This window comes from Lipotes vexillifer, unplaced genomic scaffold (genome assembly GCF_000442215.2).
Source record: "Lipotes vexillifer unplaced genomic scaffold, Lipotes_vexillifer_v1.1 scaffold811, whole genome shotgun sequence".
NCBI classification, from domain to species: Eukaryota; Metazoa; Chordata; class Mammalia; order Artiodactyla; family Lipotidae; genus Lipotes; species Lipotes vexillifer.
The window spans coordinates 1,360,498-1,379,786 of record NW_006775554.1 but is presented as its reverse complement, the minus strand read 5'-3'; the positions used below and the strand labels follow the sequence as shown (position 1 = coordinate 1,379,786).

Below are 19,289 nucleotides of genomic sequence, written 5' to 3'. Positions count from 1 at the left end.
CTTTCCCTCAGTATTTGCTTGTGCCTGGGGTGCTGTCTGGCAAGAGCTCTGTATGTGGAGTTTGGGGATCTTTTTCACTTTGATATAATTTCAAATGTAAGGAAAAAATGCAAAGATAGTTCAGAGCAATTGTTTACTCCCTTTACCCAGATGCGTCAGTTTTTAACATCTTATCACTTTCACTTTATCATTCTCTCTTAATAGATGGATAATATTACACATGTGTATATAAAATTTCTTTTTCTGAACTATCTGAGAATGAGTTGCAGACATTATGCTCCTTTACTCCTAAAGCGTCATTGTGTATTCCTAAAACAAGGATTTTCTCCTACATAGCCTGAGTGTAAATTATCAAAATCAGCAGATTTAACATTGATACAATAGTGTTATCTAATCCACAATCCATATTAATTTTGTCAAGTTCCTAATGGTGTGCTTTATTGTTTCCAGTCCAGAACCCAAACCAAGATCACCCCTTGCATTTGGTCCTCATGTCTCTTGGGTGGAACAGTTCCCCAGCCTCTCCAAGGTTGTCATGGCCACTGAAGTTTTCAAGTCTCAGCAAGTGTTTTTGAGGTGGTCAGGCCAGGATCATGTGATCAGGTGGCATCTTGGCACTGGGAGTGGGATTTTCTGCAGCTCCTTAAGAGGTTGTGTAGCAGAGTGGTTAATTGTGAGGGAAACTAACTGGCTACGCTCAAGGCCTGGCTCTGCTACTTACCAGCTGTGTGATATTAGCCCCATTACTTAGCCCCTCTGGGAATGGATATGATAATAATTGTACCTAATGAATAAGTTGTATGTGCTTCTCCGCTCTTTCCACTCCCCAGAGACTGCCGTTCACCATCCCGGAGCTGGTTCATGCCTCCCCCTGTCGCAGCTCTGACGGCGTCTTCTATACAGGTAAGCATCTCTCCAGCCTGGGGTCCTGGTCCAGCAGGGACTGGACCTAGGTCAGGACGGGCCAGCTAGGCACAGCACGGAGAGGCTGCACACCCTCTCCAGGCCATCTTGAGAGCGAGCACATTTCCCACCTCCACAGGCCGGAAGCAGGATGCCTGGTTTGTGGTGGACCCTGAATCAGGGAAGATGCAGATGACCCTGACCACAGAGCGACCCTCTACCCCCTGCCTCTACATTGGCCGGACGCGTGAGTCAGGCCCCAGCTGCTCCCCGAGCTCTGGGCAGCCCCCCTTTTGCTCTGCCCAGGCCTGGCAATTGCTATCCATGCTGGGTCCAGGTCAGTCAATCACTCTGTCAGTCAACAAACACTTCCCTGAGCACTGAACAAGGAGCAGGGGACACAGCAGTGACCAAAACAGACCTGGTTTCTGCTATCCTGATGCTGCTTGAAGACTCTGGCCTCCAGGCTGGGTGCTCGGGAAGCCCCCGCCCCCATGAGATGATGTCCCCCGGGTGGGAGTAGAGGAGCACCACGTGGGGCGCTCCTGGTAACCCTGCTTCTGGGTGTCCCCAGAGTACACGGTCACCATGCATGACCCCAGGGCCCCATCCCTGCGCTGGAACACCACCTACCGCCGCTACGCAGCAGCCCCCATGGATGGCTCACCTGGGAAATGTGAGTGCCTCCCTTCTCTGGCTCCACCTTGGAGCAAGGTCCCCAACTCAGGGAACCCTGAGTGGTATCCACGACCAAGCCCCACCACATTCTGACCCACCTGAACTCCTGAGGGACCCCACGTACTGAATGACACACCCTTGATAGACAGCCCTAAGTGACCCCTCTTGACACCCAGCCTGACCCTCCTGTACCCTGAGCCGCTCTTAACATCCTAATTCCTCTGCACTCCCAATGATCCCAGCCAGGTCACCCTGGGTGCTCCCCACCTCCTGAGTGACCCCAAACAACCCCTGCACACCCTGAGCAGTCCCCCAAATGTTGAACGACTCCTGACAGATGACCCTAAGTGACCTCCCCCAGACTCATCACCCCCTTGATATTATAACTGTCCTTCCCTATGTTTTCTAAAACTGTACAAATGTTAGATTTTTAATCTTTGGTAATAGGATATTACAAAGAAGTTGCTTTTCTTCTGTTATTGCTCAGCTCAGTCATCTTCATATATGCTTAACCCTTCTAGTCACTTGGGTCATTTCATCTTCTTCTTTTTGTTTTTGTTTCATTTCCCTTGGTATATCAGTGTCTTTGTTACTGGTTTCTAAGAACTCATTTATGACTAAGGACGCTAACCATTTGTCATGCAACGCAAATGAAACGCCATATTTTATTGCCATCAATTTACTATGGTGTTTTGTATTTTAGTTGTGTATTAAAATATAATCATGTTGTGTTTTTAAAAAAATAATAACTCTCCTTCCCAAATGCCTGAGTGACCCCAAAGGTGCCCTAGGTCACCCCTCAGACCCTGACTCCACCATTCTACATGAGAACTCATGCAGGCGACCTTGACACATCACAGGTGACACCCACAGGGCCCCTGGCTGACACCCTTCACATTCTAAATGACTTCCACGTTACCCACATGTCTCCAGACCACCCTGATTGACCAGCAGCCAGACCACGACTGACTACCCCACATCCTAAGCGACAAGGACTGATTCACACACCTGAGTCGCCTTTGGATGACCATGACTGACCCCCTACGTCTTATACAGCTGCCAGTTGACCCTGATCAAAGTGACCCAGTGAACTTCCTATGTCCTGATTACCCTCCAGGTGATCTCACCTGACCTCCACGTACCTGAGTGGCCCTCCTGATGGCCCACCCTCAGAGCAGCTTCCCCACCTCAAGATGCTCCAAGGTGCCTCAGGTCAGGGCTCCCTGACCACATCTCCGCAGCCATCTTTCTTGGCAGACACGAGCTACCTGGCATCCTGTGGGATGGGCCTGCTGCTAACGGTGGACCCAGGAAGCGGGGCGGTGCTGTGGACCCAGGACTTAGGCGTACCTGTTGTGGGCATCTACACATGGCACCAGGACAGCCTGCGCCAGCTGCCCCATCTTACACTGGCTCGAGACACGCTGCACTTCCTTGCCCTCCGCTGGGGCCACATCCAACTGCCTGCCTCCGGCCCCCAGGACACCGCCACTCACTTCTCTGCCTTAGACACCCAGCTGCTGTAAGTGCCCATGCCTGGGGACTGGGGAGGAGCTTCTGCAAGTGTTGTAGCCCAGGTCCAATGGGCAGGTGTGATGTCCGACCATGACACGCCAGTGCAGCTGAACCAGGGGTCAAAATATTTCAAGCAGTTTGGTAAATAACCAGTGCCCTGCACCACCCCCCATGCTCTCCCAGGACCCCCTGGATGGCCCCACTGTTCAGCAACTGATAGGGTAAAGTCTGGCCTAGGAGGGGCCTCCATGTCTCCACCCCAGTGCTACAGCTGGCACCTGTTCTGCTTGGTAGGTACTATGTATTTACTGATTGTTAAAAACTTTAAATATGACCCTTCCTTGCAATACCAAATACATTAGTGTCCCCATCTTGGGGAGCTGGGAGACAGACTGGGAAAATTGGGGATTATCCATTATTTCAGTTCATCCCACAAATATTAATTGAGCACTTGCTATGTAGCAATTGCTTGCTAGGCTCTGGGAGTACAGTAATACAGCCAGTGTTCCTACCTACAGAAATCTCAAAGTCTAGTGGGGGAGACAGGTATGTAAAGACGTAATCATAATATGGTATGATAAAGGATGAGATAAGAGAAGTATAGGGTGTCATGGGAAGGTATAGGAAGGGCACCGAAATCAAGACTGGGGGCAGAAGGTAATCATAGAAAGCTTCCTAGAGGAAGGGACCTATAAGTTGAAACCTAAAGATGAAGAGGAAACGAGAGAGAGAGAGAGAGAGAGAGATCATGGCAGCCAGGGAACAGGTTAAATTAACAAAATAAATAAGGCTGGAGCACGGCTCTGAGCAGAGAATAAGGTCTGAGGCTGTTAAACTGGGATCTTGTAGGATCATTTAAAGGGTTTGGGACAAGGCTAAGGAGAAGCCACTAGAGGGTTTTAGGCAAAGAAGTGATTCGATCATATTTTCATTTCAGAAAGATAACTGGCTGCAGTGTGAAGAGTATCTTAGAGTTGTGGGGAGGAAGTGGTCACAGAATATTGCATTAGTTCAGGCAGCAGATGAAGACACTTTGGACCAGGGCAGAAATGCTAGGGATGGAAATAAGTGGAGGGTAACAGATATTAAGAGGAAAAACCAGTACGAATTTGGTGATTAGAGCAAGGAGTCAACCATTATGCTCAGGTTTCTAGAGGCGCATGAGTGCGGTCATTTCCAAAGGTAGGGAGCACTGGAGGAGGAAGTGGTGGGGGTGAGGAGGAAGTGGGGGAAGAAGGGGGAGGCGCAGCTAAGAAATGAGGAGATGAGTTCAGATTTAGAAGATTGAGCTCATGGAAGAAGTCTGGGCTAGAAATAGATTTAGAAACAATGACTATAGAGCATGTATCAGTTAGCTTTTGCTATATAACAAATCAGCCCCAAAATTTAGAGCTTCAAAACAAACAAACATTCATTATTTTTCAAGATTCTGTGGGTCAGCTGGGTGGTTTTCTGGTCTGAGCAGCCAGATGGTGGCTTGGCTGGGCCTGGACAATCTAGAATAGCTTCACTCAGCTCTCTCGTAGCTGGTGAACTATTTAGCCTATGGGATGTCAAATGAGGTCTCTCATGCCCCCGAAGACTAGCCTGGGTTTCCTTCTTTGGTGGTCCCGGGGTTCCAAAGAACCCCATGAGAGGGCAAACTCCAGTGCACAAGCATTTCTCGAGACTGTGTTTGTGTCACATCTGCTATTGTCTCACTGGCCAAAGCAAGGCACTTGGCCCAGCCCAGAGTCAGTGTGGGCGGGGATAATACAAGGACACGGGTACTATGGTGACTGAAACTACCCATCACCATCACTCATTCTTCTCCCCCTTTTCCTCTCCCCCACTAGGATGACGCTGTATGTGGGGAAGGATGAAGCTGGCTTTTATGTGTCTAAAGCACTGGTTCACACAGGGGTGGCCCTAGTGGTGAGAAGCGCTCTCTGAGGGGCTGGAAAGAGGGGATGGAGCAGGAGAGAAGTCTCCCCCCGCACCACTCCTGACTCTCCACCTTCTGCCATAGCCTCGTGGACTGACCCTGGCCCCCACGGATGGCCCTACCACAGATGAGGTGACACTCCAAGTCTCAGGAGAGCGAGAGGGCTCACCTAGTACTGCTGTCAGATACCCCTCAGGCAGTACGGCCCTCCCTAGCCAGTGGCTTCTCATTGGTGAGACCCCCTCTACCCAAATTTAGAGTAGATAAAGGACATGTGAGCTCAGTTTATGAGCCAGAAGGCTGAGATCACCTCCAACCCATTGACATTTTCCCTGCCCCTTAGGACACCATGAGCCACCTCCAGTCCTGCACACCACCATGCTGAGATTCCATCCCACCCCAGGGAGTGGGACTTCTGGGACCAGACCCTCAGGGGGCACCCAGGCCCCAGCTCTCTTCTTGGAGGTCAGTGCTAGAGGGACAGAGGGCATGGGGGGAGGTGCGGCAGGGGTGGGCAGCCCTTGGACATTTTCCTCAGGCTTCTAGGAATAACATTCGGGGGTGGGTCAACGGAACTCACAATTTCTCGGAAGGAAAACTTTCATTTGTTGTTATTGCCAGAAGAGTGTAAGAAGTGTTCAAAAGATATTGGCTTTTATCTAAACTGTGAAACATGGGTCACAGTTTTCTTTATTCTTCTTCAGTTTCAAGTTTACAAAATATTTATCAAGTGAGAAAATGAAAACGGAAAAACTATAAAAGCATGTCGTCCTGGGAGAGGACTGGACAAGAGCTGCTAATAGTTCAAGTCTAGAAGGAACAGGCATGACCTGTAGACGTAATTCTCAAATCTCATTGCTTATCAGAGTCACCTAGGAGCCCACTCCAACCCCCCCTGAATTCAGAATCTCTGGAGGTGGATATCTGAATTTTTTGGTGATGCCCCAAGAGTATCTGCATTTTTAGTGATACCCCAGGAGATTGCTTGTCCTCAGCTAGGTCTGAAAGACCAGTCTACTGGGGCACCATGGTGTTTCAGCACCATGGAGAGTGCCAGGTTTCCCACCACTCACTCATCACCCCTTCAGCTAAGCCCAGCCCTGTACTGGGTCATGAAGAAGGGTTAGGGGTTCCACAGTGGGAGGGGCTGCTAAGAGTGAAAGGTTCTTTGTCCCCAGCTCCCGAGCCTGAGCCAGGAGGAAACTTCAAACCTGGAGCTGCATCCTGAAGAGAAAACCCCAGACCTGTATCCAGGACTGGGACCTCAAGACCTGCTGGCAGCCAGCCTCACTGCCCTCCTCCTGGGAGGATGGATTCTCTTCCTGATGAGGCAGGTAAGCCCATCATCCCTGGCCTCAGGCCCATCTTATGCTCTTCCTAGGGGGAACTCTGGTCCTCCTCTCCAAGACCACTTGGCAACTTTCTCCCTTACCCAGATCCAATTCTGCCCCCTGCTGTCCTCTTAGCAGCTCCCAGAGCCCTTGATACTGTGCTCTTTATGCCAGTGCTCCAGGGACAGGCCATCTCAGGCACAGCTTCTGGGCCCATCATGGGTCAGGGGCTGGCCAAGGCTGGGCCCTCTTAGGCCCCCATGTTTCAGCAGCAGCAACAGCAGCTGGCAGAGAAGCAGTGGCAGCAGGCCTCCCTGGCACCTGCAGGCCCTTCTCACATCTCACGGGATGCTCAGTCTCAGCCCTCCGGGGCCACCCCACGGAGCCGGAAGAGGTTTCAAAACCCCCCAGAGCAAGACCAGCCACTCGAAGACCCTGAAGGTGAGCTTACATGAACAGGAAAGGACAAAGTCAGGGACAGAAAAGAGAGGGGAAGGTTTAGCTTCAAAGTCGGTGTATTAGAAGCTACTAACTGTTAACTTTGATGAATTGCTTAACTCCTCTGAGCTTCAGTTCTCTCATCTGTCAAATGGGAATAATAACACCTACCCCATGACATCACTTTATTATGAGAGGTTACATCACCATTACTATTAAATCAGACTATGTGATGTTATTAATATTTGTGTTAAAATAACATCATATTTGGTAACAATAATAGTAAATCACCTAGGTACCGTTTGGTTCCTTTTCTCTTTAGGGCTTTTTATTTTTTAAACGTTTCTCTTCTCTTTTCTCAATTTCATCCTATAAACAAGCCCTTTCAAGCTTCCTCTGGAATCTGTGGGATGCCCCAGGGGAACTTCCACTTGCTTTTAGTGGTCAGTGCAGGCTACTTCTCTCCTGTTTCTTTGGCTCTGGGCTGGGCTGGCCTCGGTCCTTTGTGTGAACTGCTGCTGGACCCTCCTGTCACTGCTCAAACCACTGCCTTGGAGCCTTGGAGCCACCCTGCTGTGCCCTTAACTCAGCGTGAAGCCCGCCCCATGCTTGGCATGCTGCTCCCGTGCTGCTCCCAAAGCTCCCCCTTGCGTTCGCCTCCCTGTGCTGAGAGGGAAGCAGCTCTCTTCCTCGGGGCTCAGCTCTTGTAGAAAGCCCCCCACTGCCGAGTTGCCTGAGCCCTGAGAGTTGCAGTTCCAGCCACTTTACTGGCTCTGGGAGGCCAAGTAATACTCACCCCACTGCACCCTGAAACACTCATCTCCTTGGACCTTCTGACTCGAGCCAAGTCTTTCCCCAGATGACCCAGACTCTACCTTGTCCCAGGTGGTTCTCGTCAAATGACCTTGCTGTTTCTCCTGCCATCATCGTTCAGGTGTCCCTCACGACCCCGGTCCACGGTCCCAGTCACTGACAGGATGGAATTCCTTCCCCAGACGTCTCAGTCCCCTTGTGAGTCCGCAGATACCAATAATCCTCAGAGGAGGAGAAAAAAAGATGTTGAATCCCAGCCCTGGCTCATCCTTGATATATAAAACACTTAAACTTCTTTACTCACTATAAGAAAATAATGAAAGTGATATCAGTGCTTCAGGACAAGAATCCCAGCTAGAGCTTGGTACCTTTGTTACACAACTCAGTGGTAACAATCTCTTTATAATACTGGATTCCCTCTGGAATTGAAAAGAAACCTTTCTATTTCTTTCACTTTCTTCGTTTAAAGTTTTCATAAACTTTACTTTGGTGTTTTCATGACCTCTAGGCAAAGCCAGGAAAGGACAGGCTGTTACTAGGCTCTGTGATAAATGCCGTGATGGGGTTGGGGAGGATACAGGGAGCTATAGAAACACAAAGGAGGGGCATGTAGCTCAGACATGGGGACATGGGAATTGTCCTGAAAGGCAAGTCTAAGCTGTGATCCCAAGGATAAGAAGGAATTACCCAGGTGAACAGGGAGGAGGGGGACAGCAGCAGTCCAGGTGGCACCAGTAGCACAGGCGAAGGTTCAGAGATGAGAGGAAGCAGGGTACACATTCCGGAAACTGAAAGGAAGGTGGCAATCTCATACTCATGGGTAGGTCAGGTGGATAAAGTAAACAAGTGAAGCAGTCACATAGGAGAGAGAATAGGGCGTGATGGGACTGTGGCAAACTGGAGAACAGGTGCTTGGGCTCAGCCTGCCTTGCTTACTGCTGCAATCTCGACCCAGAGCGTGGCTCAGGGAATATCTGTTGAGGCAGTGGCTGACAGTGGCCACTGCAGGTTCTTAAACAGCCCTTCTCAATTCAATAAATATATACGGAGTGAATATGTGCCGAGCAGGTGTGAGGAACAGGCAGAGTTAATAGGCTGGGACTTGCCCATCCAATAGGCAACAATATGGAGCCCACTGTATCAAAAATCTTTAGTGCAGGGAGAGTCAAATAAACGAATGTGGCAGATGGCAGAAAAGCTTCGAGAACCACTCTCCAAAAAATCCCCTGCCACACTGGCACCGTGTGGCAGCCTATTCTTATTCTTAGGACATCTATGTCAGGAACTCTGACCTTGGAAATCTTGCTTCTCTTCTTGGTGCGGGGAGAGGAACGTTCCTCGGGACCTTTTTCTGGTTCACAAAATCTACAGAGTCCTGTCCCACTCTCATTTAACCTCCACAAATCCATCTACACGTACTTGGTTGGGTGTCCTCCAGGACCACCGGCTACATGGTACATTCAACGGCAAGTGGGCGCAATCAAGCCTGAACCAGAGTTAACACTGAGAGCTAACATTTATATAGCACTTACTGTGTACTGGGCACTTTCCTAAATGCTGTGCATGCATGAACTCGTATGATATTCACAACATTTTTGTGAGGTGGATACTATCATAACGCTGATTTTATGGAAGAGAAAATGAAAGGTTCATGGCACCCCACCCCAGACTCACAAAGCCAGTACGTAGCAGCTCAGAAACTCAAAAGCAGGTCAACTCTGGGATGTTACCTCTGTTTGCATTTTGGCAATACCCATGAAAATAGGTGACCACTTTAATGGTTTCCCAACCCGTGTAAAAGAAGCAATGCAATACATCACGTGTTCTTGAGGTTTTCAGAGGGAATTCTGACTGTACACTGCTTCCCTGTCATGTGACAACTTGATTACTTTAGAACTTCTTTCCTGCATTTGCTTCTTCTCCCTTATCATGATATAGAAGGCTGAGCAAAATGGTGAATATGTTTGTACAGACTGAGCCTCCCGGCTCATTATTATTATTAGTTTTAAAAACTTATTTATTTTTGGCTGCATTGGGTCTTCGCTGCTGCGCCCATACTTTCTCTAGTTGCGGCGAGTGGGGGCTACTCTTCGTTGCGGTGCACAGGCTTCGCGGGCTTCTCATTGCGGTGGCCTCTTGTTGTGGAGCACGGGCTCTAGGTGCGTGGGCTTCAGTAGTTGTGGCACACGGGCTTAGTTGCTCCGTGGCGTGTGGGATCTTCCCGGACCAGGGCTCGAACCTGTGTCCGCTGCATTGGCAGGCAGATTCTTAATCACTGCGCCACCAGGGAAGCCCCCTGGCTCATTATTTCTGCATTCAAGGCCAGAAGTCTGGCCTCCATCCCAGCATTGAGGGTGCTCCTGAATCTAGAGTTAGTTCTGAATCTAACCCAGAAAGCACATAGCAAGTCTTCACCTCATGCCAAGGTCATCCAGAGCAGGGAAGGCAGACACGTAAGAGACAGGAAACGCAGCAGAACGAAGCAAGTGGGTACAGAAGAGAGGTCGGAAGTGCTCAGGGACCCTCACCTGGAGCCAGCTGATCATGGCTGGTTCAAACAGGCTTTCCTGCAGCTCTGCCCCTGCTTCCTGAGCTGCCGGAGAGACAGGCCCATCTTACTTGTGGGCGATGTGCTTCCAGCAAGGCCCTGGGCCCACACGCCTGAGTGTCCATGGTATACAAGTTTTGGTTACTGCTTGCATCTTGTCAGGAGATGAGAGTGACTGTTTAAGCAAATAATCCAGAGCAGTGCTGAGGGACAGCTTAATACTTTTCTCACTGATCCCTGATGCTGATTTTCATTTGCTTTTCCTAGACTGATTAGAGAGACTGAAGCTGGCAGCTCTTCCTAAGGAGAGTGCTCTCAGGGCCACGGAGGGGTACGCAACTCTAGGGGCGCCAGATACACTTAGCTGCGAGCATGGGGCCCCTTGGATCTGAGCAAGGTGCAGCCTGGTGCATTGTGAGGGGTCTCTCGCAAGCAACCCAAAAGGAAGAGCAGTAACAGTCCAACCCCATCCTTCTTAACAGGAAACCAAGGCCTTCTGGGGAATCCCTGCTGCCCTAGAACTAACTCTGGGACAGCTCAGCATCCAAACGCCCACTGACCCCACCCCGCCCTCTTCCAGGACAGTCTTTTCTGCAACAGCATTCACCCTCCTCATGCTTATGGCTGCCAAAACTCACTTTCCTGTTTGAAGCGAATTCCTTAGTTAAAAGGAATTTTAACTGGTGGAGGTGGGTAAAGGAAAGAAACCTGAGCAGAAGATGCCAAAACAGGGAGAGGGATAAAAGAGGACAGTAGAGTGAACCTCTCCCCCACCCTTTCTTCCATTAATCCTCACGATAATATTGTGCAGGATCCTTGACATAGGTCCCACTTTACAGATGAGAGGACCAGGGCACAGCAGTTAAGTCACTTGCCCAAGTTCACACGGATTGAGTGGCAGCACGAGACACTGGACCCAAGCAGTCTGGCACCAGGCGGGGCGTGGAAGGGGGAGGCTGGAGAAGGGCCGAGGTGGGGGAGCTGGGACTGGGCAGGGTGGCGGCCGTGGGCAGAGGCTCCCTGAGACCCCCCTCTCCCCTCCCCGCAGCCGAGCAGCTCACCGTGGTGGGGAAGATTTCCTTCAATCCCAAGGATGTGCTGGGCCGCGGGGCAGGCGGGACTTTCGTTTTCCGGTGAGCGGCAGCCAGGAGCCAGGCTGGGGATGGCCACTGTCCCTTGGAGAGCCATTCTCTCTGAGAACCCCCGAGGTGGGCACAGTTCCTAACCTTTGCCTTCGTCTGCCCTCTGGACCTCCGCTCGCCACCTCCCAGGGGGCAGTTCGAGGGGCGGGCCGTGGCGGTCAAGCGGCTCCTCCGTGAGTGCTTCAGCCTGGTCCGGCGGGAGGTGCAGATGCTGCAGGAGTCTGACAGGCACCCCAACGTGCTCCGCTACTTCTGCACCGAGCGGGGACCGCAGTTCCACTACATCGCCCTGGAGCTCTGCCGGGCCTCGCTGCGGGAGGTGAAGCCTGTGCTCAGGGATGGGCGGGGGGCAGGGTCCTGGGCCGCGGGGTGACGCTCTGCCCCTCGCCGCTCCCCAGTATGTGGAACACCTGGAGACGGACCGCTGGGGCCTGGAGCCCGGGATGGCGCTGCAGCAGCTGATGGCGGGCCTGGCCCACCTGCATTCCTTACACATAGGTACCGGGCCTTCCCACCCTCCATCCAAGCTCCCGACTCCCCCCTCAGCTCTCAGCTCTGCTCCGTTCTCACAGTGCACCGGGACCTGAAGCCCGGCAACGTCCTGATTACGGGGCCCGACAGCCAGGGCCGAGGCAGAGTGGTCCTCTCAGACTTTGGCCTCTGCAAGAAGCTGCCCGCTGGCCGCTGCAGCTTCAGCCTCCGTTCGGGCGTTCCCGGTACAGAAGGCTGGATGGCGCCCGAGCTCCTTCAGCTCCTGCCCCCAGACAGCCCCGTGAGTCCTCCCGCCGCCCCAGGCCGCAGGAATCACTCCCTGCCCAGTGCCTCTCCTGTCCGGGCCCGCTGTGTGACCTTCAGTCACTCCTCCAAGCCTGTTTCTTCATCTGTAAAGTGGGGATAATTCCTCCCTTCTTACCTAGGGCATGGTTCTCAACCAGGGATGATTTCTGCCACCTTTGGGCAATGTCTGGAGACATTTTTGGATGTCACACTTGGCAGGGGAAGGGAGGCTTGTTACTGCCATCTAATGGGCAGAGGCCAGGGATGCTTGCAAAACATCCTACAATGCACAGGACAGTCCCCCAGGACGAAGAATTATCTGGTCCAAAATGTCAGTAGTACTGAGGTTGAGAAACTCTGAACTAGAAAATAGTTTTCATCTCTACTGTGATGCACAATCACTGGGGAACTTGAAAAAATTCAGGTGCCCGGGCCCCACACCCAGTAACTGACCCCCAGTGACTGTAACGTGTAGCCAGCGTGGAGAGCCACCCAGATGCGAAGGGTTCGGGGGAGCATCACATGAGCTGATATAACTGGAGCACAGAGCAGTGTCTGACCCCCAGAGACACTTGAGTTGGAGACCCCAGGATTATAGATGTTTGAGTTGGTGTGTAGGGGAAAGTCACAGGGATGGATGAGAGTAACACGCAAGGACAGTCACCAGGCAAAGCCACCCCACCCCTGAAGTTTAGAGAAAGCTAGGATTGGCAACCTGGAGGCCCAAGGACCAAAGCACTGATGTTAGGAGCCTGTGCAGGTTTTGATTGTTTAAATTAGCAGCCAATATTTTAACTTCTGGGAAATTGCACATAAAAGTCTAGATTTCTGTATTCACTTGGAAAATCAAAGCTCTGCCACCGAGAAAGTCCCCTGGAGGCAACCAGCTGGAGCTAAGTGCCAGTGGCCATGTGTGGACAGGGCCAGCAACAGATCATACAGTCCTCACCGCTGCCTGATCGCCTCATGCATGCCCAGCTTCACTTGGTTGTGTTGCCCACCAGACCTGGAGGAATGACACTTGGAAACCTGAACTAGAGGCTCAGTAGGGGCAAAGATTTTGGATGAAAACCATGGGTCCCTTTCAACAGTACAGAGGGCAGGGGACCTAGGGCCAAGAGGATGCCTCTTGGGAAGCGTCCTTGTGTCCTAGTCCGAGCCAGATCCCCAGCTGCCATATCAGCTGCCAGTGTAGCCCAGCAGACTTCCTGGAGCAGAGACTTCCTCCTTATGTTTGTCCCTCTGGTCCCCAGACCAGCGCAGTGGACATCTTCTCTGCAGGCTGCGTGTTCTACTATGTGCTTTCCAGTGGCAGCCACCCCTTTGGAGAGAGTCTTTATCGCCAGGCAAACATCCTTGCAGGCTCTCCCTGCCTGGCTCACCTGGAGGAAGAGGCCCACGGTGAGGGGGACCTGGGCTGGCAGAGGAGGGAGGAAGCAGGGCAGAGCCCATGCGGGCCTGAAGCCATCCCTCCCTCTTGCCCCTACAGACAAGGTCGTTGCCTGGAACCTGGTGGAGGCCATGCTGAGCCCCCTGCCACAGGCTCGTCCCTCTGCTCACCAGGTGCTGGCCCACCCCTTCTTTTGGAGCAGAGCCAAGCAGCTCCAGTTCTTCCAGGTCAGGAGGAAATCTGGGGAGCGGCCCCAGAAAGTCCCAAGTTTGAGTCCTGAGCAACAAGAGAGGGGAAGCCAGATTGGTTGGGGGAAAAGAGACTCGTCTACCTTTCCCAGGCAGCCCAGATCCTTATCTCAATCAAGGCAGAGCCCAGACTCCCGAACGCTGCCATCTTGGCACTGCACGGTCTCCTCAGCACCGCTTCCCCAGCCCAGCTGCCCCTCGTGTGAGGCTACACCCCATTCCTTTCAGCCCTAGTCGTCTCTCCTGCTATACTCGTGCCCAGACAGCCCATTCCACTTGTGTGACCTTGAGCCTCTTGAGCCTGTTTGCTCATCTGTAAAACGGGGACGACAGCACCTCTGTCACCGGTTGGATTAGACCCCACACAGCACAGAGAAGCCACACTCCACAGGAGGCAATAATACTTACCCTAACCCGAGCAGCTTCGGCTGCTGCACTGCCCCAGCCATAGGACACTCCTGGCCTGTGGCCTCCGAGCCTGCTCAGGAGGCTCAGGAGCTGTGGATCCTAGGACGCCAGCGACTGGCTGGAGAAGGAGCCTGAGCAGGGGCCGCTGGTGATGGCGCTGGAGGCGGGTGGTGCCGAGGTGGTCCGGAGTGACTGGCACAAGCACATCTCGGTGCCGCTGCACACAGGTAGAGGCCAGACTCGGGTGGCCCGGGAGGCCAAGGGGAGCCCAGTGGGGACGGCTGTGCCAACGACCTCCCTGTCCACAGATCTGAAGAGGTTCCGGTCGTATAAGGGGACGTCGGTGCGAGACCTGCTCCGTGCTGTGAGAAACAAGGTGTGTTCCAGGGCTTGGGAGGGGCCTGGAAGGTGGGGAGGCCTGGTGCAGCTAAGCCCGGGCTCTCTGCTCTGACCCCTGCAGAAGCATCACTACAGGGAGCTCCCGGCTGAGGCGCGGCAGGCGCTGGGCCCTGTCCCTGACGGCTTCGTCCAGTACTTCACAAACCGCTTCCCACGGCTGCTGCTGCACACATACTGCGCCCTGAGGAGCTGCGCCTCTGAGAGCCTCTTCCTGCCCTACTATCCGCCGGCCTCAGGGGCCCAGGCGCTGAGCCTGGGAGCTGCTGGGAGCTGAGCTGGCCTGGCGTCGAAAAGACCAGCAGAGGCTGGGCCGCCAGGGACACCAGAGCAACAGTGTGGCCGGAACCCGGGTGCCAGGCACCCCTCGGGGAACACAAGAAGAAAAAGGAAGATTCATATATGTTTAATGTAATATAAAGGCAAGGAAAAGACAGTCCCGAATAGCAATATTCTGTACAATTCATATGGTGGGGTTGAGAGGGAAGGGGAAATGGCCTCAGAACCCACACCGGGACATGTACAAAAATAACTTACACAGCAGCCCCACCTGCAGGGATGATGGAGCTTCCACCCCAGCCCCCAGGGCTGGGGGACACCCCATAAAATAGGGATTTAACCAGCGTGGGCCGAGGTGCTGGTGGGGGGAGGAAGGTGCCAGTCCAGGGGGGTGGGGGGGCTATGAGGAGGCCTTGAGGCGGTTGGTGGCCGAGCGTGAACTCAGCAGCTTGTCCACCATGGTGCGAGCGTAGCGCAGCCGGCTGGCCAGCTCCTTGGAGCAGCCATACTCCTCCAGGAGGCTCAGGCGGTACGTGCGGAAGTCCCGCTTCTCGTCAATGTAGGTCACGGCAGCCATCAGCGGGCACAGGATGAGCTTGGTGTGGTCCTGTGAGGGCAGGAGGGGAGCGGGTGGACGGACAGGGGGTTACTGGTGATTGAAGCTCCCAGCTGCCTGTGTGCCTTGGCGGGAGTAGAGGGAAGATATCCCAGTCGATGGGCGGGGGGCCATTTCACTCCCTTCTGCTGACGCTGCCAAGGACAGGTCCTGTGCCTCCCACTCCCCACCCAATGCCGTGGGCCGCTGAGAGGCACAGATACCCGGCCCCAACCCTCCAGGGCCGCAGCTCACCTGGAAGAAGTTGATTTGCACGCAGCCGTTACTGAGGTGCAGAATGATGGCGCTGCGGGTGCGAAACCAGGTACGCAGGTAGGGTAGCCGGGCTAGCTCGTCACCTTCCCGGGGCGTGATGTTGGCACCCGCCTTCAGCAAGTGTTCGCTCATGTAGTTTCGGAAATACTTGAGGAGGGTGATCTGGTTGGAAAATGAGGGAGGGCGTCCGGAGTTAGAGCCTGTCCCCTGGCAAAGCCCTCACTTCCGGCCAACAGCGGCCCACGCGGGCCAGCCAGCACTCACCTTCTTTATCAGAGAGTTGGGATGGGAACTCACGGTGAGGTAGGACTCCGTGCCATCACGCTCGATGTACTGCAGGCTGTCGCCATCGTTGTAGAGGATGAGGCGTGTTGAGTCGTTGAAGAGCACTCCCACACTGTTGTCACACAGCTGGTACCCTAGCGGTAGGTGGAGGGAGGCCTCAGACAGGGGCCATGGGGGGCAGGGGGCCGTTAGGGGCTGGGACTAGGAAGCCTGGGATGGAGACAGGAGAGTGTCGAGAGAAGAGGACGTAGGAGCCAAGAAAGGCAAGAGCCTGTAACAACTCGAAGGGTTGCTAGGCGGCACCTGAGCCACCGCCATAGCTGGGAGAAACCTACCAAGGCCATACTTGTCCGAATAGTCCACCCACTTGCTGACCCAGAAGATGGGGATGCAGGCGGGATCCTCAGCCTCCTCTGGGACAGAAACAGACAAGAAGATCGATCAGCACCAGGCTCTTCCCCTCTGGTCCACTCAGGCGGCCCACACCAGGGAGCTTGGTCAAGAGGCCTGGAGCCCTCTGCCAGCAACAAGCTTAGACAGGCAGCACTGAAGCATAAAGTTACAGTGCAGAGCGCCGAGTCCATTCATGCATTCAGCTGACCCATTTAACAAAGGCCCACTGTGCGCCAGACACCGTTACAGGCAGCGAGCAATGACAAAACCCAGCCCTCCCTGAGCTTGCATTCTGGCTCTAGGAATAGAGACCAATCAAAATAAATGTTCACAGAATATATAAGTTACTTCTATCATGGTGCAAATCAGTGAGTTTTAAATGATTAAAAAATTGTGAGAAGACAGACAATCCCAAATACGTGAAAATGTTATGTTCTGTGCACGTGACGATTCCTTCTTTTAAATACAATAAACAAATACGGAAACTTTAGAATATGTTAGATGAGAAGTGTTGTGGAGAAACAAGGCAAGTAAGAGGAGTGGGGGCAGGGAGATGATCATGGAGGTGACTCTGGCGCAGACACGTTAAGGCAGGGAGTGTGAGCCTTGCAGCGATCTGGAGGAAGTGCTTGCCGGGAGAGCAACGGCCCTGAGGCTGGGGCACATCTGGGTCTGTTATTTCCACTGTCTTGAAGGCTACAGAGGAATCCTTTGGGCAGAGGAGACAGTGTGTGCCAATGTATACAGGCAGCACATGGAGGTGCTGGAAGCTGGGGCACTTCTGGAGATAGAACAGATGAGTCAGAAAAAGAAGGAAGGGGCCTGACCATGGAGGGCCTGGGCCAGTAGGCTAACTTGTTTGCACTGTAATGTACAGGAAATGGGGGAAGTAAAGGTATTACGGAGCCAGGGGCCTGGACAAGCCACCGGCACTCTGGGGCTGACTTCCCTGCCCTCTCCAGATGCCCCAGCCCGCAGTGCCCACCTTGCCTCACCAGCCCCCGCTCCGAGGGCTTGGAGGCATTGACGCTGTGCAGCTGCTGCAGCATGTCGCCGAGATGGCAGTCGACCGCCTCGCTGGCCTCCCGCACCACTGGCTCCTCTTTTTCCCGGGGACGCTCGGGCATGGGGTTCTCCATGCCTGGAAGGAGATGAAACATAGTCATTAGCTGGGCAAAAAGGCCGCAGGTTGGGAGGGCCCGGGATCCCCGGCCACAGCTGGTACCCCCAGAGAAAAGCTCTTTGCGCTGCCACTGCTTTAGGTAGGTGCCAGTTTATTAGAGCAGCAGCTGCCCTGCTCATGTGACAGCACCTGGTACTCACTCACTGGTACCTCCAGGGCCAGGCCAAGCCCTGCAGGAAGGCTCATGGCCACACAGAGCCATAGAGCTTCGGACACTCAGACCTCTAACCCAATGCTGGGCCCTGCAGGGCACCTCTGGTCACTCAGGGAGACAGCTAGAAGGCACGAGCAGCTTGGAGCTGCCTGGCTTCAATCCAAGAGTTAAAAGCATCTTTTGCATCCAGGAAAATGGAAGGGCTCAGTAAATCACAACCCATCAACAAGATGGATTAAGCAGGGATTTAATGAAAACATAAGATTTTTTCCACCCTAAAATTTGCTTTATGTACTTACATGTGACTGAAATCTGAAAAGATAGATACACACTGAAATTTTAACATCAGTTATATTTGGGTGGTAGAAGCATGGATGATTTTTATTGTCTTTAGGCTTAAATGTTTCTTTCCCCACCAACATGTGCTAGTTCTCCTTGTGTAATATGAAATTCTTAAGATATTTAAAGATATGAATTTTCAATTGAAAAAATCTATGCTGTGATAAGGACTTAAGCGTGGAATAATAACATATTTGGGACTTGCTTTAAAAACTCTAGCAAGGGAGTTCCCTGGAGGTCCAGTGGTTAGGGCTCGGTGCTTTCACTGCCGGGGCCCGGGTTCAATCCCTCGTTGGGGAAGTAAGATCCTGCAAGCCACACAGCACCGCCAAAAACAAACAAACAAACACAAAAAACAAACAAACAAACAAAGAAACCTCTAGCCAAAAAAAGGGGGAGAAGGTGGAAAAGATAAAAACAAGTATGGGCAAATGTTGGTAATTATTGAAAACAGATGAAGAATAAATGGGGATTTATGTATTCCAAAAAAACTTCACCCTTATTTTGGCTAAGTTTTGAAGAATGCTTTATGTTCAAAAATTAAAACCGAAAGAAAAGAAAAGAAATCCTTAAAATAACAATATTATATTATAGCTCCAAGATTAAATATCCATGAGTCCATATTGACACAAATAACCAAATAAATAAATGGGAGAGAAGTGACAGCTCTTCCTTACAGGAGAACTCCAATTAATGGATGTAGAAGGAACAAGAAAACGAGAAAAGTCACCATTAGAATACCACAGTAATAACTGCTGCAGGCAAGATCCACCACGGATGCTAAAATCAGTAGGCTAAAGTCTGAGAAGAAACAGAATCCTTTCAAATTAACCCCTCACAAGGTATTAATTAATCACAAAAGGAAAAACAGTAACTCTGCACTGGAGGTACCACCTTAACCAAGTGATCACCAATCAAAGGGAACAGTAATATAACCAGTGAAAATATCAAAAATTAAAGCCTAAAGAAAAAAGTAATCCTTAAAATAGCAGTATTATAACTGAAACAAATGAACTCATATATTAAATTGGTGCTATATCCACACAGAAAAATAAAAGTATTTCAAGTGGCACTTTTTTTTTCAAGTGAAATATATTCCAAAGACAAATAGAACTGCAAGAAAATAAACATCATTTCATAACATACTTTATAGATGTTGAAAATCCATGTATATAATGTAAGGAAAAAGGGTTTTCAGTGTAAGGAAAAAAAATACAAGTATAGGGGCTTCCCTGGTGGCGCAGTGGTTGAGAGTCCGCCTGCCGACGCAGGGG

General features: G+C 51.9%; 2 protein-coding genes across 2 annotated transcripts in view; one reads left to right on the top strand and one right to left on the bottom strand.

Moving 5' to 3' along the window:
- The window catches only part of ERN2 (endoplasmic reticulum to nucleus signaling 2), a 20,637-nt gene extending 5,849 nt beyond the window's left edge, over positions 1 to 14,788 (top strand). Inside the window, exons 5-22 of the mRNA XM_007450009.1 lie at positions 831 to 903; positions 1,043 to 1,150; positions 1,478 to 1,579; positions 2,839 to 3,103; positions 4,932 to 5,010; positions 5,105 to 5,252; positions 5,364 to 5,485; positions 6,199 to 6,354; positions 6,624 to 6,792; positions 11,199 to 11,283; positions 11,422 to 11,611; positions 11,691 to 11,790; positions 11,865 to 12,064; positions 13,323 to 13,470; positions 13,559 to 13,686; positions 14,219 to 14,342; positions 14,424 to 14,491; positions 14,576 to 14,788. Coding sequence (XP_007450071.1) covers positions 831 to 903; positions 1,043 to 1,150; positions 1,478 to 1,579; positions 2,839 to 3,103; positions 4,932 to 5,010; positions 5,105 to 5,252; positions 5,364 to 5,485; positions 6,199 to 6,354; positions 6,624 to 6,792; positions 11,199 to 11,283; positions 11,422 to 11,611; positions 11,691 to 11,790; positions 11,865 to 12,064; positions 13,323 to 13,470; positions 13,559 to 13,686; positions 14,219 to 14,342; positions 14,424 to 14,491; positions 14,576 to 14,788 — 2,478 coding nt within the window. The remainder of the gene's footprint in view (positions 1 to 830; positions 904 to 1,042; positions 1,151 to 1,477; positions 1,580 to 2,838; positions 3,104 to 4,931; positions 5,011 to 5,104; positions 5,253 to 5,363; positions 5,486 to 6,198; positions 6,355 to 6,623; positions 6,793 to 11,198; positions 11,284 to 11,421; positions 11,612 to 11,690; positions 11,791 to 11,864; positions 12,065 to 13,322; positions 13,471 to 13,558; positions 13,687 to 14,218; positions 14,343 to 14,423; positions 14,492 to 14,575) is intronic.
- A 113-nt stretch (positions 14,789 to 14,901) lies between these two features.
- Positions 14,902 to 19,289, bottom strand: part of PLK1 (polo like kinase 1) — a 10,675-nt gene continuing 6,287 nt past the window's right edge. The window contains exons 6-10 of the mRNA XM_007449987.1: positions 17,325 to 17,480; positions 16,282 to 16,359; positions 15,926 to 16,080; positions 15,641 to 15,823; positions 14,902 to 15,397 (exon numbers count right to left, since the gene is read on the bottom strand). Of these exons, the coding sequence (XP_007450049.1) occupies positions 15,191 to 15,397; positions 15,641 to 15,823; positions 15,926 to 16,080; positions 16,282 to 16,359; positions 17,325 to 17,480 (779 nt within the window). The 3' untranslated portion in view covers positions 14,902 to 15,190. The remainder of the gene's footprint in view (positions 15,398 to 15,640; positions 15,824 to 15,925; positions 16,081 to 16,281; positions 16,360 to 17,324; positions 17,481 to 19,289) is intronic.